The sequence below is a fragment of the Pectinophora gossypiella genome, chromosome 4 (genome assembly GCF_024362695.1).
Source record: "Pectinophora gossypiella chromosome 4, ilPecGoss1.1, whole genome shotgun sequence".
In the NCBI taxonomy this organism is placed as follows: Eukaryota; Metazoa; Arthropoda; class Insecta; order Lepidoptera; family Gelechiidae; genus Pectinophora; species Pectinophora gossypiella.
The window spans coordinates 16854616-16872478 of NC_065407.1; the positions used below are offsets into that span (position 1 = coordinate 16854616).

Genomic DNA, 17863 nt, shown 5'->3' on the forward strand with positions numbered 1-17863 from the left:
GTGGTGAGCCGTATCGCCATATATAATGGTCGAGCCACCTGTGTTAGTCAAAATTGCACTTTAGATAAATTAGTAGCTCATTGGTGCAAATCCGGTACTGACAAGCATCCTCTATTGAGAAGCGAGCAGATGTACCTACCACAGGACCACAGAGACAGTTTAATGTCATAAAATTCAATCCTGTAACATCGCATCGTCTTGTTAATGTACGTACACCCTCTACATTCTCACCTCATAGTTAGCACGACTGAATGACTAAACAGGGTGTCCATATTTAATCTGCCGCCGCGGCCATATCGGTTTAATGTGCGGAGAATGTATGCATAATTCAGAAAGCGCCTAGAACTTGCGCCGTATATTTGTATGTTCCTGGCGCATAATGCTATGTCTACCGAGTTTTCGAACGCAGGACAAATGCATACTTTAACGGCGAAGGGAACATCGACAGTTGTTAGTTTAATTGCTTTTCTTTTGTAATTTTATAATTAGACTTGTTTTCCGTCCACGCCGACTTCGGTGATCGGGCGCGATGCTTATTTTTTGACAGAATAAACAATAATTAAAGCACATAATAATTAAAGCATATAATGAGGAGCTCGGTGGCGCAGCGGTTAACGCGCTCGGTCTGTGATTGTTGAAGTAAAGCAACTTTCGCAGAGGCCGGTCATAGGATGGGTGACCACAAAAAAAAAGTTTTCATCTCGAGCTCCTCCGTGCTTCGGAAGGCACGTTAAGCCGTTGGTCCCGGCTGCATTAGCAGTCGTTAATAACCACCAATCCGCACTGGGCCCGCGTGGTGGTTTAAGGCCCGATCTCCCTATCCATCCATAGGGAAGGCCCGTGCCCCAGCAGTGGGGACGTTAATGGGCTGATGATGATGATGATGAAAGCACATAATAACGGGTTCTTACCGCGTTAATATCGGGAGTCTCATATCCCCATTTAAACGCGGTAAGAACCCGTTATTATGTGCTTTAATTATGATAATAACCGCGTAAACTTAAAACAATGTAGAATAAAGAATAATACTACGCATAGAACGGTAGCTCTCCGCATAGGTCGTGGGTAATTTATTTTTTACGAAATGGCAACGCGTGGTGGGATTAGCTGGGCTAACCTTCAAATGTTAGCTGTCACTTTTGAGCATAGCTACTTTTCTTATACTATGCTAAGAAAGAGATTTTTATATGGAGTGTACAGGTTGAGCCTTCCAGATTTTAAATTGAGACATTACAGGCTGCATTAGTACTGCAAGCCAGATGCTAAGTAAAAAAGTTTAAGGTCACTGACCCGAGCTCTACACCGATCTCTGTGTATAACTTCGACGTTAGGAAAAATACTACCCTAAAAACTGCCCTCCCGTTTTTTCTTGTCAATTCCACTGTCCGATTGTCTCAGGGGGTCAATACATTAGTTTCACCGAGCCATAGTCTAACAACATCAGTAGGTACACTCCGTCGATTATCAGGGATTTCTTCTTTTTTTCTTGTTAGGGATATTATTATACCTATTACAATTATAAACAAAGAAATATGATTGATTCTGATATATGATTCTAGTTAGCTAACCACATAAAACAAAAAAAAATAATTGTTAAATTCTATTGCAACAAAACAACTGCCTTTTGCATTTTGTTTGATATTTTGTTGCATTCTATTGTTAGATTTTATTCTTTGCTATTGTTTAATTGTATTGTCTATGCTGTGAAAAAATATTTGAGATAGGAAATTTCTATCTAACAATAAGGCCACAGGTTTTCTTTTATCACAGTATGTTTGTGTTTATGTATTACGAAGTAATCTCCGTAGATGAACATGTGCAATAAAAAGCGAATTATTTGTAAACAGTGGTGAAATTATGAACCATTAGTTGTCATAATTAAAAAATATATTTTTGGATGTGTTTTTGGTGTATTACAAAAACGACATGAAACCAGAAGGTCTTATGTGCAACTAGATAATTTATTACTTTGCAAGAAAGTGATTAGACTTATGCAGCTTATCGTACGTAAATAGCGTGCATTATTTGGCGCGGTTTTTGATGTAGTGTACCCTCTGTTATCTTTATCCTATGACCAAACTCTACCGAATTCACCTGCAATCCACGTATTTAATTTAGCTATATAAATTTACGAGCCGAATGCACTCAGTCGCAGGGGACTCGGCACTTTTTACCAGTTTATGACGCATTTTGCGCTCAGGGAAATCTTTTGATTAATGCCCGCGCGCACAAAAAAATAGTAAACTTTTCTTCCTTTCTTTTCGCACCTGTAATATCTTAAGAGGGGTGGTGATATATCTTATTTTATGTGGGTTGTGAGGTTAATGACCAACCTTTTATGATCTCTTCTTCTGTCGTGGGGATGGTGAGGTGGATTACCAACCCCATCAACCCTGGTGTCAGGGTTTTATTACTGAGCATAGGCCCCTGACATCCACTCATGTAACGTCTACGTACGTAAGTAAGAAAGAAAAGAAAAAAAGAAAAAAATATTTATTCGACATACTTATTGTTTTCACATATTAAAATAAAATAATACAATTATAAATGTATGCCGAAACGGTTCCACCTCAGCATAATGCCATAGCCTAGACTATGACGCTAATTTTCATTTGGAACCGGAGTAAGACGATCCGTGCTTCGGAAAGCACGTTAAGCCGTTAGTCCCGGTTATTACTTATTAAAATAAGTACGTAGTCGCTTTTATGATGTTTTTAATAATTTCGTCGTGTCTTATTAAGTGTCCAATCATCTTGCCTCTTCTGACATCAATAACTCTCAATATTTGCCTCCTTTCCGTTACTCTTACTAGCACTTCTTAATTAGTATTCCTTTTTATTATTTAGTCTAGGATAGAGTTGATCGTTAGAGTGACTTTTAACAATGTATCCTTTGCAAGTTGTACTGTAAATTATACAGTGTATAACGGTCAAATGAAATTGTCCTGTAATGGGAAAATGGTGGAAAATCGCTGATCATTTACAACGGTTAGTTATCAAACCATGGGAATGTTGGCTTGAATGTGTATTTATTCACTTATTTGTGATTGAAGTACTGTTATTTTAAAACTACCTGTTGTTGTATGGTCTGTAGTATATTTTGTTGCACGCATTTAGGTACATAGACACTTAAAATTACGCCAGCAATCCGCAATGGGGTGGGCAGAGCCACAAGTTATCAAAGACAATTTCCAACCACTATTGATACGAAGTCCTAAGATGGATATGATGAACCTTATGGTGAGGGATCAGCCTATCGCCCATAACATTATCCATCATGTCAAAAACGACATACATTGACATTTAGGTGCCTGTCACAAAAAATAGTGGCTACAAATACGTATAGTCAACTGATTACATCTGAGATTTGGGTTACCTTTTTTTTTTGACGTGACTTATTGTAGATTTGCCGCAGATGGCATTAACTACTTGGCCGGACAAATGGGGCGCGCTGAAGGCTCTCACCTGGTACAACGTTTAAGACAACAGGCCTGAGGGTGCCCAGTTGGGCGCGAACCTCGGCTCAGGGCGTCTGTCATTTGGGGATAATGAGCGCGATTTTATCTATCTATGGTCACTTTAGTACCATGTCACATTAACTTTTTGACATATTGAACTGTAAAGTCTCATTAATTGTACGTGTGTGTATGTATGTGTGTTACTATGTAGTCGTTACATGAGCCAAGTCACGGGCCTTTGGCGGCTCAATAGTAACCCTGACACCAGGGTTGATGCGGTTGGTACTCCACCTCACAACCCACATGATAGAAGAAGAAGAATTGTCAAATATGATAATGCGACAGGCTTCTAAGGTGGGCACATGATACCTTGCTTATTGATTGTATATGTTACACTGTTCTGTTCACAAACGTGATAAATAATTAATAGGTATTAACTTTAAATTTAGAAAGGAAAGTATTTAAATAAAGAAAGGTTTCTTAACGTGGTATTATAATTACAGTAAGTCGACACGAAATTACTCAGCATAAAAGTAAACAATTGTCATACCCTCAGACAACGTGTACGTAGAATATTTGTGTTTAATTTTGTACACATTAATGAAATGAACATCGTCGTTCGCGCCCTCCTAACTCAATTCATATAATGAATGCCATACATTACGTCGTTACAGTTAACAATTCACTATAAGCTCTCTCATTCGCGAAGTTTGCCTGCTATGTCAACACTAGGAAGCGTAGGTAGACAGAAATTGTACGACTCCCTGAAACGCTCCCGTTCATTCTGCTCCGAGATTTCGCGAGGAGCGGACGTCTGATATTTATTTTATTAATAAATATGTTAATACCCCAGGTAAGTGGCGTAGCGCGCTTGCATTATTCATTGGGAAAGGTAGCTTAGTTGACATAGCCACGGATAGCGGCCATGCAAATTCAATCCGGTGAGATGCGACGGAATTATCATAATTGTAAGTGAGGTTTTTGTTTCTGTACCTGCGACGCGGTGGAAGTTTAATCCGAAGTTTGCCGACACTTTTAGTTTTGTATAACGCCGTCATCACATCGCGATTTGCAATTCAGATAGTAGGAAAAGGCGGACGGTCCGGATCCGCTCGCGTCAACTTCTGCGAGAGAGATTTGTTTGAAAAATACACAGGTTCTCCCCGGATAAACTGTTTTTGGTTTTTGTGAGTTTCGCTGGTCTGTTAACGCGGGCATCTTTCCTTTACGTTCCGATATGAAAGCCGATTTGCTGCCACTCTTGAATCCCTGTGGAAGCTTCGAGTAAGTACACTGCCCGCAGCTTCCTTTGGGACTCAAATTAATTTTCCTGTTCAGAAATGCTTTAGACTGTTAGACGTCTAGAAGATATGATAAAAGCGTCCGCAATAATAAATATACCTAAGAGACTGAATGGGTCGTACGATTGTTAACAGAATCTGTGTTTAGTCGAACAACGATCAAAGTTGTCTTTAACGAGATTAGTAGCGATATGTCGTTGAGGAAAAGACATGGAAACATTTTAGTTACACGGTCTCGTCAGTAACTCTATAGGGTGAACAATAAAATTGTTGTCAACCGAGTGTTTTGAACAAAATACCCAATTTTATTGCTGGTAGATTGGACGTCAAACGTTTATCGATATTATGTGCGTTTTTATGATCGCATTGCGTTGTAAATACTTAAGGGGTGTTAGGCCTTCGTCGTAAACGCCTTCAGTGCAGTAAGCTTTGCCGATCCAGTTTTATGTCGTACCAAATCGTCACTTCGGATTTATTACTAAGACGTGGCACCGAATATAAAACTCGGACTTTTATGGTCAGAATTTGAATATTATAAGATATACCGGCAGTCGATCGTGCAGATGTAGTTACATAAATAGCACGATATCCTCGGATTCTCTCCAAAATATTATAATATATTAAATCAATATATTTTTCGGTTTATTAAATCATATATTTGGAGCATTGCACTCTATGGAAGTGAAACGTGGACTATGACACAGAGAGACTGGAGAGATTGGAAGCGTTTGAGATGTGGTGTTGGCGAAGGATGGAGGGTATAAGCTGGACTGAAATGGTGTCAAATGAAAAAGTGCTGGAAAGAGTTGAAGAAAGGAGAACCATATTGCGGACTATCGAGAGGCGGAGAGGAAATATGATTGGCCACCTGATACGACACGATTCATTTATAACAAACATTATAGAAGGAAAAATTGAAGGGAAGAGAAGAAGGGGTAGACCTAGGATAACATTTATGAAACAAATAAAAGAGAAGGTGCAGGTCGTGTCGTATCGGCAGGTGAAGGTTTTGGTGGGAAGAAGAGAGGAATGGCGATTACTCCACCGACAAGAGCGCAGCTCTTAAATAGAGAGAGAGAGAGATAATTCGTATATTTGTCACTCACAGTGGTGCACTTTCAATGCACCACCGCTTCTCAATCGGGGAGCGTCGGTTCGAACCCATGTGCAGTTTTTGACTAACATAGTTGTAGACGGCGATACGGCTCACCACCTATCACGTTGGTCTAACAGAAAGCTTGTTGAGGGGTCGGTTCTTAGTTTATCTTGCGTTGGATGTACCTCTGACTATTGGGATAGAAAGCTAAAAATTGGTATGCTGACTAAAGAGGGGGTGAAATTTTATGGACTTTTCGTATTTTTCAAGGTAGGAAGCTAAACATTGATAAATTAGAAAAGGAGAAGCGCGTTACCCTGAATATAATGCGAGCGATCAATTAATATGTAATTATAAAATGATGAATTAAAGAAGTGACACGGTGTCCACAGGAAACGCAAGGCCCCATGTCTATGTGAACGAAGTTTTATTATACCTGTCATTCTCTAATATTATTGGACTCGAGGGTCACGCGTGGGTCGCACAAAGGCCTTCAAAATTGGGTCATGGCATAAGAAATGCTTGCCCTTCCGATCTTCGTTCAATATCTCGCCAATTGGACCCTTTTTGCATGTGACCTCTTTTGATATAATTCTCACCTGCGAATATTATTTCAGGCATAGTAAATATTGGCAACGTTTAAAAAAAGAAAATATGATTTGAATTTTGAACATTAAAAGAGCACGACCGTAACTCTATGAGACCCGCCCCTCTTCCAAAAGGTAATTTATAGTATTTCATTAGTATCTTTAAAAAGATTACCTTAGATTGGGGACGTTTTGAGTCATCGTCCTTTGATACACACATACAAAAACTCATGGCCACAACCTAATTGGGTAGGTTAGTAGGAGCCACTGTTGATACGAAGTCAAGACGAAAAAAGAAAATTGAAGTCAAGCATAATTTTGATACTTACAGTAAATAAAACTACTTTTTAATTTCATAATTATCTAGTATCTATTAAATGACTCACCTTAATTAACTGTAGTAAGCACTCATTATTTGTGATTTAATTATATTTGTTTTATAGTCGAATTTTGTTATTTACTTACTAGAACAATCACACGTAAGAGAAAACAGATTTAATCATTTCACAGAAAAACAAATTACCAATAAATTCTCGTTATAATTTTATTTCTATAAAACCAACACTGGCCAGTATATAAAAGAGAAAAATATTTCATTAACTTCGAAATTCGAGTGGCGTTCCATTTGTTAAGGCGTTCGATTTTCAAATACTCACGGCTGCCAATCAGAGCGGAGGACGTGGTATTTCCATCGTGTAACGTTCGCGATTTTTTCCGCCGCGCCTTGACACCGACAAACTTGGTGCATTCATCACTGCGGAGTCATATAGAGTTACGAATCTTTATGTCATGCGAAAATGCCATAGAATTTTGTAACATATTTTGACATCAAAAGGTTTATCGAGTAAAGATGAAGTGATAATTTACTGAAAAGTCGTTAAGTATATTGTATTAGGTATGTTATAACTGAGAAATAAGTGATGTTTGAATAGCTTAAACAAAATAAAGCAATGGAATATCCCACAATAGGTATAACTGATATATAGAGCGTACGTACTTGTTGAGAACATTATATGTTGGCACCGCGCAAACAAATACTTTTTTTGGATATTAAGCTACTAGCGAATACTTAATTTTCATACAATCGATATGAAATCAATTTCATCCCGCGCAAACGTTTTGCAATTGCAACCACCAGTGTCTGCAAATAGACTCTTAAAATATTCTATTATAATTGAATTTTTTAAAGTACGATTCTATTTTCTTCGACGAATTTTCGTCCTGTCATCCACCGTATGTTTGTGTTTAAGTATGTAGATTTTCATTAGCAGTGCCCTGTCTACCAGTTCGTATGTCTATGCGCGAGCCTATAGGGGGATGTTTTAGCAAATGAGTGTCGACCCGGAGTCGGTAGGCACTATTGAAAAATTTGTAGCACACACACCCATACATTTTGAATGTATGTGAATACAATGCTAATGATGTGGGTAAAAATACGTTTTTGAATTTAGAATTTCGAATGGCAGAATGTGTGAGGCTTTTATCAAATTACTAGCTATCAACCCGCCACTTCGCATACGAAACATGATTTTTACTTTAAACATGACAAACTTGCGACCCCATTTTTAACTCTTTGGGGGATGACTTTTGAAAAATGCCGCGTTAGTGAGCACCTACCTCATATAATGAATCTTGGTGTATAAGTTGTGACTCCTAGCATTTCGTCGTTGCCAATTTAAAATATATTATGTGCAATCGGGTAAATTTTACGGAAATTAAAAAAAAACTTCCGCCTGAAAATGTTTCAATGACTGAATGTTTTGTATGACTGTGTTAAAAATATTAAAAGATAATTTATATTCACGTACATAAGAGTTTGTACTGAATGCTTTAGGAGCAAAATACTATTTGATCCTGACAAAAAAGAAATTTGTTGAGGGCGACACATAAGAATTTTTAAATTGGCAACGACTTTTTGTAGTTTTTGAGATTATATTATTGTTTTTATAAATCAATTAAAGTAAGGTAAAGAGAAGGCGATTCAATTGACTATCCTGAGTCGACTTACTTAAGTTTTACAGCCCAAACAGTCATAATAATAACATAATAGTAAACCAATATGAAGTTACTAAGTATGCTCCATTATATTTAATGGATCTTAAGGTCTGGCCGGGTCAATTCACGGTCAAAGGGACAAGGCAATTTCGTAAATAATTACCAAATGGGTATTATCCATAACATACCAACCTACTTTGGTCATTATAATAATCTAAGGTGAACATAGATTATAGAGAAGAAATATCTGTGTTATAGAAAATAGCGTTTTGCTTAAATGCAGCATTATTTTTACAACTCCATTGCACGCGCCGAATATACCTCGTAGAGTTGTCAGTGAAAATTAGTGATGTGACTAACACTGCTAAAATTAGTAATGTTCCTAGTCGATCGATTTCACACTGCCAAACGTTCTGTCCCGGTTGCTACTTACTGATGTAAGTACGTAGTCGTCATATGAGTCATGTCAGGGGCCTATGGCGGCCCTGTGCCGAGGTTATTCTCGCGGATTCTTTTCCCCGGCTATACAGGTGGTAAGACGCTGCAGTAGTTTTAGGCGGATGAGATGTTCGTTATGTAAAAGTGTAACTGTGTTACCTACTAAATGAAGATATGTTTGAATTTGAATATGTTTTTTTTTATTGGGATTACGTGCGAGACTTAATTATTAAAGCTTACTGAGTTGAATACAATTACTTAATTTGATTAATTTTAGTTATATTAAATAGTTCTGTAAATTGCCAGACGTCGCTAGATTATGTAATTACACCAAGTATTTTACGTAAAATAATACGACTTAGATTGAGTTCGCAACTTAGAAAATGAATCCGATTAACTTTGATATGGCATTTAGTACTCCAATTTAGTGAAATAAAACATGTTATTATCCGGCAAAAAAAAAAAATAATAATAATGTCGGTAATTAAAAAAGAAAAACAGTATGCCAATGGAGGCATATCGTGGTTGACTTTGCTAACTGACGTATCTGTATTTTTTTGCTAAACTGATTTGTCTTATTGACTATTGCAAAAGGTGCAAATCAGGATCGCCAAAAATTGCACATACGTCTGTTCGCGACTACATAATTATCAGCAATGATATGTAGGATTATAGATATTAGGAATAAGAATCATAAGCATGCCACAACTATACCACATCCCGGACACTTCATACAAACAACCTCTTTACACAGACACCATACATTGACTATAATGTACACTCGCATCTGCGTGTGTAACGTTTGACGCCATAATTATGATTCAAGTTTAAACTATGTTCGGTCACGAGCATTAATATGTATACACTTTGGTACCATGTCACATTAACTTTTATGACAAATTGAACTGTAAGTCTCAACTAAATGTCAAAATATGTTAGTGCGACAGAGTCCTAAAGTGGGTACATTATATTGCTCATGACTGTTCGAGAGGGGGGTGACCTAAAACCAGCTTAGGCGCTAGTGGGGAGCGGAGAGTTGCCGTTCTATACGTAGTATTATTCCTTAGTCTATGACTACACTTAGCAACACAAGTAGACAGATTTTGAAGGCGGATTTTTTTTAATCAGTTTTTTACCTTAATCCGATGCACGGTAGATTACTGGGAGACGTATAAATAATTACCTGAAACAAATAAGGTACAAAATTAGTAACAGAATGATACACTAATTATGACGGCGATACTGCTCACCTATCACGTTGGTCTAACAGAAAGTATTTGTTATGTGATGTTATGTAACATAATAAATTAATAACAGATATTAAGCTACGAAAAATCGGACGTCGGCTAAGGAAGAGCGAAGATGACCCTTGATGATGGCGATGCAGCGAGAAAATGCAACAGAGTTTGATGGCCACCTTTGAGCACGGATCAGTCATGACCGGTCTATTTAAAGTGTTTGAAATAACACAAAATCGTTTTGCCTTTTAGTATTTTGTAACTGTAAAATACCTAAGGGGTTAGAGGACCTATCTCCATACCAAATTTCATCTAAATCGGCTCTGTGGTTTGAGCGTGAAAAGGTTATAGACATACAGTTACTTTCGCATTTATAATATTAAGTGTGGATTTGAGCAATCAAAAAGAAGAATAATATTTTAGAGATAAAATTACAATCAATGCAATTTGGTCCTACATAGTGCTTTCATGAAGGAAAATTGAATAACCTTTGATATTGTAAAACGCTTTTATGCTTGTTTGATGATATTAAAAGTCACAAGAATTCGTATGTTCATAAATAACAAGATGAAAGGTTTAGTACGATCTACGCTGACGAAACGATTGATGAATGTGGAGGAAGTAAGAGAAGTATGTCAGGATTGAAACATATGGAATTCCAAAGTTTCTGCTTACGTAAAATAGGCGTCTCTCTCTTTATTTAAGAGCTGCGCTCTTGTCGGTGGAGTAATCGCCATTAAAATAGGCGTATAAAATTTTAAATAAATTATCTGCTGAAATATTATATTAAACGCTGTAGTTGTACCTATGTATAATGTATATATTAGAACATTTTGGTTTCTTTTGTTTTTGTTTTTTTTCTAATATTTTTTTATCTTTGTGTTCTTTTTGATATTATTTTCCGTGTGGTTTCTGTTCTATGTTAAATGTAATGTACCTGTCTGTCTGTGTCTGTGGTGTTCGAAAATAATAAATGTTATAATAAATTCTTTCTTTCTTGTAATAATAAATTCTTTCTTTCAAAACACATCGACTCGCTCACTCGCATAAAATAATTTGCAAGTGAATATTTTACTGCTTCCGTAATACATATGAAAATACCATAAAGATATCTTTCGTTGCCGGGAATTAAGTAATAAAAACAGATTTTTTCTACTCCTCTACTTTAATCTGGCATTTAAATAACCAAAAAGTCTAATATAAGTACATACATAATTAAACTCTTTGAAAAAGTGTACGCTCTATGGCCTATAAAAGCATTGTTTACAAAGTGTAACTGTACTATAATGTCGCCAAAAAAGCATTGTTGTTGTTTTTTTTTTTTGGCCTGAAAACTGGCACCTTTACTTTGTTTGGTGCCATAGATATACTATAAAAAAAAGTATACATTTGCCGCCATTTTCCCGCGCGTTGGAAAATAAATTGGAAAATTTTTGTGTTTCGTTTCAAAACACTAAAAAGTATAAAATAAATAGGAAAAATGGATGAAGAACTATTGATTACCATATCACACAATACCATTCAAAATTTACATCTTCATTTTTATAATTAAAATTTTTCTTTGTATAATTTTTGTTTCATTTAAAATTACGTCGTCGTAGAAAAAGTATTGTATGCAACGTTGTATAACTAGGTCAAAAAATGCTCGTGGCGTCTCTTATTGCGATGTTCGCCAAGGCTCACATCGCAACTCACGCCACTCGCATTTTTTGACCCTTCTTATACAACTGTTGCATAAAATACTATTAACACATCGTAAAAATTTACGTCATCGGTCGGTGTACATCGCTTTAAAAGTATGCAAACACTAACATGTCTGTCTTGGTGAGGCGGCGATGTCGGCGGTCGTCGTGTTATCTTTACATCGTCACGTCTAAGGTGCATCGTGGAATAAGGCCCTACCTACATTGGTAAACACAAGCGGGGGCGGACGCGACCACGGGGGTTTCTAACTTAACTAGTTAGTATAAAGCACAGATCATGTTATCAAGGAAAATATCCCTCAAGCCGTTTCTGGAGGGACCGCAATCCCGCCAATCCCGCGAGATCCCGAAAGTTTCGGGATTTCGTCTAGTTCATAAAAAAATGTAAAGTTACGATGGTTGAAAACGATGAAAACTGATTTTTTTTTCAAATTAATTTTTGTCAAAAAACAAAAACCTTTATTCTTCAATATTACTAGGTAAATAACTAAATATTGAAGTTTTCTTTGGAAATCAGCATAATTATAACAAAAAGTATAACTCAAAGAGATTTGCCCAATCACGAATGGGATCTCGTCAAATTATGCTTGAAAAATTAGACGAGATCTCGCGAGACCGGGTAACGACTACATACTTACATCAATAAGTAGTAACCAGGACCAACAGCTTAACGTGCCTTCGGAAGCATGGATCATCTTACTTTCGGATAATTAGGTAATCAGCCTGAAATGTTATAACGGAACTAGGGATCGCAAAGTGACTTTTGTGATATGTCCCTACCAGGATTCGAACCCGAGGCCTCCGGAGCCCAACGCTCCACCACTGGACCACAGAGGCCGTTGGCCGCTTATGAACTAAACGCGTTTGGTTTCCCCGCTACCGCGCCCGCTCCCAATGTGGTCCGGCAGCAAGTCGAAGTGTTTTTACAAGGCAAAGGCTCACTTGGATGTTTGCATTCGATCAGGAAGGAGCAGCATGTAAATTTATCTGAAAGGCTTACCATCGGATATTGTAACGACGCAAAATTGTTTTCTTTGAGGTATTACGATAAATTGTATGTTAATCCGCTCGTGGGAAGAAATATTTGAAAAAAGAAAATGTTTTTGCTTTTTTGTTCGCCACGACCATCATAATAGGTATGAGACATAACTGATAATAATGTAAAACATATATTTACATAATATTATTGCATTTATTATTTGTATATCGTTTCCATATCTCGCGCCTATGGAGTCCCGGAAGGCGTGCGTGGAGCCGAAGCCAGAACGTAGAGGCCCCTTATTATTATATTATTATTTTATGTTTTTTGTGGTTAGACCGTTAGTGTCACGATCTGGAGGTCCGGGTTCGATTCCCGATGGGACATTGTCGAAATCACTTTGTGAGACTGTTCTTTGTTTGGTAAGGACTTTTCAGGCTTGAATCACTTGATTGTCCGAAAAAATTTCATGCTTCGGCGGGCACGGGTATTAGCCGTAAAAACACCTTCACCAACCCGCAGTGGAGCAGCGTGGTAGAGTATGCTCCATACCCCCTCCGGTTAATTGAGGGGAGGCCTGTGCCTAGCTGTGGGACGTATATAGATTATTAATTAATTTTATATAGGTGTTATAACAGTGTCATAGTTCACGCCGCGACTTGTGCTGAGTGAGGCCCTTTTATCTCAGGACCACCACCTTATGATCATTCCAATGAACATCCTCTATGAATTTTTGTAATTGTTTTGTGAAAATTTCAAGTAATGTTATTGTCTTGTTTTCGGGTGTGTGTGGCGTCCTTTTATAATAAATGTATATTCTATTCTATATAAGTATGCATGTTAATTTACTACACCGTTCAAGTCATTGAATTTTATACTGAAATTAACATCACATAGATATGTGGAGTCATGTCCTGGAAGATGATCTGCTGCATTAAACAGTACCACCTCTACGTGTAGCTTTACGGTATATATGTTTATAATGTATATTATTTATGTATATTATCTTCATAACCCTCTATATTGTCTTATGTCTCATCATCTCCCTAGCGTTACCCCATTTTTCACAGGGTCCACTTACCTAACCTGAAGATTTGATAGGTCCGGGTTTTTACAGAAGCGACTGCCTGTCTGACCTTCCAACCCGCGAAGGGAAAACCAGCCCAATACATGTTAGGTCACATACTCAACGCATTTCTTGGGAACGTGGGTGTCCTCATCATGTTTTCCTTCACCGCTGAGCACGTGATATGTTTTTTAGATTTGAAAACAAATTCCAAAATCATTGGTTTAGGAACCCGTGACCTCAAAGTGAGAGTCAAACGTTCTTCCAACTGAACTACTGCGGCTCTCACGGCCACATCAGGGAACTACTAAGTATATTGTTGTTAATTCAATTCGAGTGAACCGTCCACAAATAGTTTGAGGTGTACAGCCTTCGGTTGAATATAACCGCTATCCAGCAATTGCCAGTTTGTTCTCAGAATAAGTTTGAGATAGGTATCATATTTGAGGTATTTATAGAAATAGCAACATACTTCTTTGGCAGTTTAAATGGTAATGGAATACTTAACGGACGTTTTAATGCTTTGGGATCACTTCCAAATTCTACATACAAAAAAGTTTATTACCTACTTACCAATAAATTTGAAATCTTGGAGTTCGAAATCTACGATCCGCATTATAACATATTCCCTATACAAATAATTATGCTAAGATTTTCTTGTTATTAATATACATATCTACTTGTGTTACTTGCTCCAGTAAGATAATATAAGCAGCTGAACGTCTTCTAAGTTTGCGAATAAATATTTGCAAACTGTTCAGCATAAAAATGTTAACATGACACTCGATTCATTGTTCAATTAATTATCAAACAGAATCAAATACAATAAAACAATTTCAAAATTAGAACAGACCTAAGACCAGAACCGAGGACTAATGTAAACTTTGAAATTCGAATCCGGAACTCGAGAATCGGCCTCAGGAATCACCGATGCGATCGGCTCCGAACGGCTTAATTTCGTGAATTTATAACAAGAACACAACAATTAACCAAATTAACGGCCATAAAAAGCCATTCACGACAGAACGGCTCGTTGCCCCGACAAAATATCGCCCTCATGGTTTTTATTAATGAATTTTTAATAAATTAATTTATGGCTTCATTAAAACGTAATTAGTAGTCATTGGTACGAATTCATTAACATTCATACAATGCCATGTAAGTATGTGAAATTAGGTATGTGATGTTGGTTCATAACAGAGAAGTGGGAGGTGTGTGTGGTGTGTGAGGTTATATTTTCTTGCCTTTTGCTATAGAAACGATAGGTCCACGTGGTTCAATTTGGTCAATGTATGTCTTTCTAGGTGTTCCTCTGCCACCACTACCATCAACTTTCGCTTTATACAGTAACGAAAACTTTGAGGGATGATTCAGGCCATGATTGTGAGTTGATATCAAGTGGAATTTTCCGTCGCAAAAGTATGGAACGGAAAATAATTTAAAAAGACACTAAAATTTCCATGAATTTTCCGACAGGAAAATCGACATGATATCAACTTAGAATCAGCTCACACAACTCAACTTAGAATCTGAATCATCCCCCTCAGTATTTGTTACGTTGTCATTAACACACTGTATACCTGTGTGTCTGTGTGTATGTATTCACTCAATGCATGAACTCTTGAGATATTTGTATGCCAGTCTCATGGCAGTGCATACTGATATATGTTTAATGTTATGTAATGTTTAATAAGATCTTCTTGACATGTGTACACAAATAAATTATTTTGTATTTGTATTTGTTTGTACCGCTCGGTTGCATTTTAATATTAATAATGAACAATCAATGAAAATCCGTGATGGTCGTGCTCAGAGAATGCGGGGCGCAGCGCAGAGGTGGCTCCATTGGATTCCGAACCTAGCCAAGCCCGCTTAAATCTTTGGCGGCGGAAGTGTTCTCCCACCCCTTTTATCGCGCCATCGGAGGGTCTCCCGCCTGGAAGTAATCTAGCGTGGCCCACATGGAAGTCTTAAAATAGGCTCCGGGCACAGGTTGGCCGCTGCAAGGATAATCTATGCAGGTGGGGATACCTGGTTGATGGTTGCGATGATTGCGAGTGTGGAGTATCACCACAAACTATGGCTCACCTTTTGTGCTGTCCTAAGTGCCCTAACATCTGCACTATTAAAGACCTGTACGAAGCCACTGACAATGCCGTAAGCGTGGCCAATTATTGGTCAGCAAAAATTTATTTTCGATCGCCATCGACTCGCAAAGAAGAAGCGCAATGTCACAGGTTCTCAACCACGAATGAATTTACAATATTTTCTCTTACCAAGTACGGAACAAGTGATCTAACGATCAACGAAAACCATAATACAGCCTCACTTAAGCCCTCGACGAAGCACGAGAAGTGTTTGCAAAAATTTCGATTGACTCCCCACACCCCTTCCCCCACGTACAATCATGAGTGTTTTCTTTGTGGATAGCGAACAGTCAACACTACCCTTTAACGTGTTTATCCTGTTTGGGAGAGGCTCCCCTTTGGAGGAGAATTGAGCAGCTAGAGTTGGGTCAGTGATCTGGATGCGTTTGGGATAAGAGGGCAAAACGCTTTTCGCTTTTTTTAACGTCGAAGAACAAAAATAATATCGTCACTGGAAACGCAAAATACGTAAGCGCCGAAATATCCTAAAATAGTAGTCCATGATTATTATGATTAATGTATTGCTAGACTAGAAAATTAATAAAAAGAATGTACTCGTAATCAGTGATGTAATTTGGATAAATGGGTAAAAAGTTACCTATGGTAAAAAACATGTAATTGTTAGTGGGCCAATAATAGGTTAAGCCGGTCGCCTACCAAAACCTCACACGAAAGAAGAAAAAAATAAAATAGGTCATTTTCTTATTCAATAATTCAGATCGAATAATAAGAAAAAGCAGGCCCATCCCTACTCAAGTATTGCCGAATATTTTGACGGCGTAATTCCGCTGCTATTTTTATTTTATTTTTATTTTACGAGGGTAGATACGTATGTGGAGGTTTCTGTGCGTTGGCATTTTTTTTACTCAGGACGTGTCAAATATTTTTGTTTTTACTGAAGATCTTGCAACGGATAAGCATACAGCCGGAGATATGGTGTAATATTGTCATTCAATTCTGGCAAATGTAGATATAAGTAGTTACTTGCAAGGAATTGCTTTTAAAAACAAGGGTGACGCATGATGTTTTTTTTATGTAATTTTCTAATTTTTTTTAAATAAAAAATAAGACTGTACGTATAAATTAAGTTGTTGTGTTGTGGACTGAAAGAGATACCCGCTAAATTGAAATAAATAAATAGATTATTTGAGATTAATAGAGCATTATTATAACCACTGTCCGCTTTATAAAATTTAATTTGTCAAACTTTGTAATTAATTGGCTAATATAAGATTTTTAGCATCGCAACTTTAATTAAGATTATTATAAGCTGTAAAGTTTGCAATAAACGATTAAATATATAGCAGACGAACAGTTGGTACTGTCATCGCTAAAAACTTACACTTTGTAGTAACAAGTAATAGTGAATAAAAATGCTATACTTACAGAAAATTTGATGTCATATTTTATTGCAAGAATAAACTTTTACGAGACAATTTGATGTAGCAAATTGTGAATTACATGTTGAGATAAGACTAGAATGTATTCAAAGCTAAAATAAATCTTAGCAATTTAAGTAGAAAGTTAATATAGAAAAGATTTTGTGATATAAAAGGTAAAGAGATGTAATTTTGTGCATCACAGTAGAAAATATCAGTTGGTAGTGGATATAGCTATTTATTATTTATTTTACCAACTACATTACAAAAAAAAAATACAAAGTTACCTTGGCGCCATTATGGAACTAGTCACCGAGATATTCGGATACACGTTAATGTTTATTTATAATATGTTCATATTTTATTTGTGTTCGAATATGCATTGAACACATTTTACGGTACAAAGAACTTAATGACTTAGAATAACTTCGGGTTTGTAGGTACATAGTAGGCTTTTTAAGATATTTTGAAGTTTTC

The 17863-nt window shown here is 37.0% G+C and overlaps 2 protein-coding genes across 4 annotated transcripts in view; one reads left to right on the plus strand and one right to left on the minus strand.

Moving 5' to 3' along the window:
* Positions 1-17863, plus strand: part of LOC126382360 (N-acetylgalactosaminyltransferase 6-like) — a 166402-nt gene that overhangs the window by 148472 nt on the left and 67 nt on the right. The window contains exon 14 of one of the 2 annotated variants that reach the window (XM_050032175.1): positions 10192-10213. The exons of the other annotated variant lie outside the window; for it this stretch is intronic. Within the exon in view, the coding sequence (XP_049888132.1) occupies positions 10192-10198 (7 nt within the window). The 3' untranslated portion in view covers positions 10199-10213. Of the gene's footprint in view, positions 1-10191; positions 10214-17863 lie in introns of those variants that run through there. 2 annotated transcript variants of the gene reach the window in all.
* The window catches only part of LOC126382334 (teneurin-m), a 373029-nt gene that overhangs the window by 124563 nt on the left and 230603 nt on the right, over positions 1-17863 (minus strand). The window lies entirely within an intron of this gene.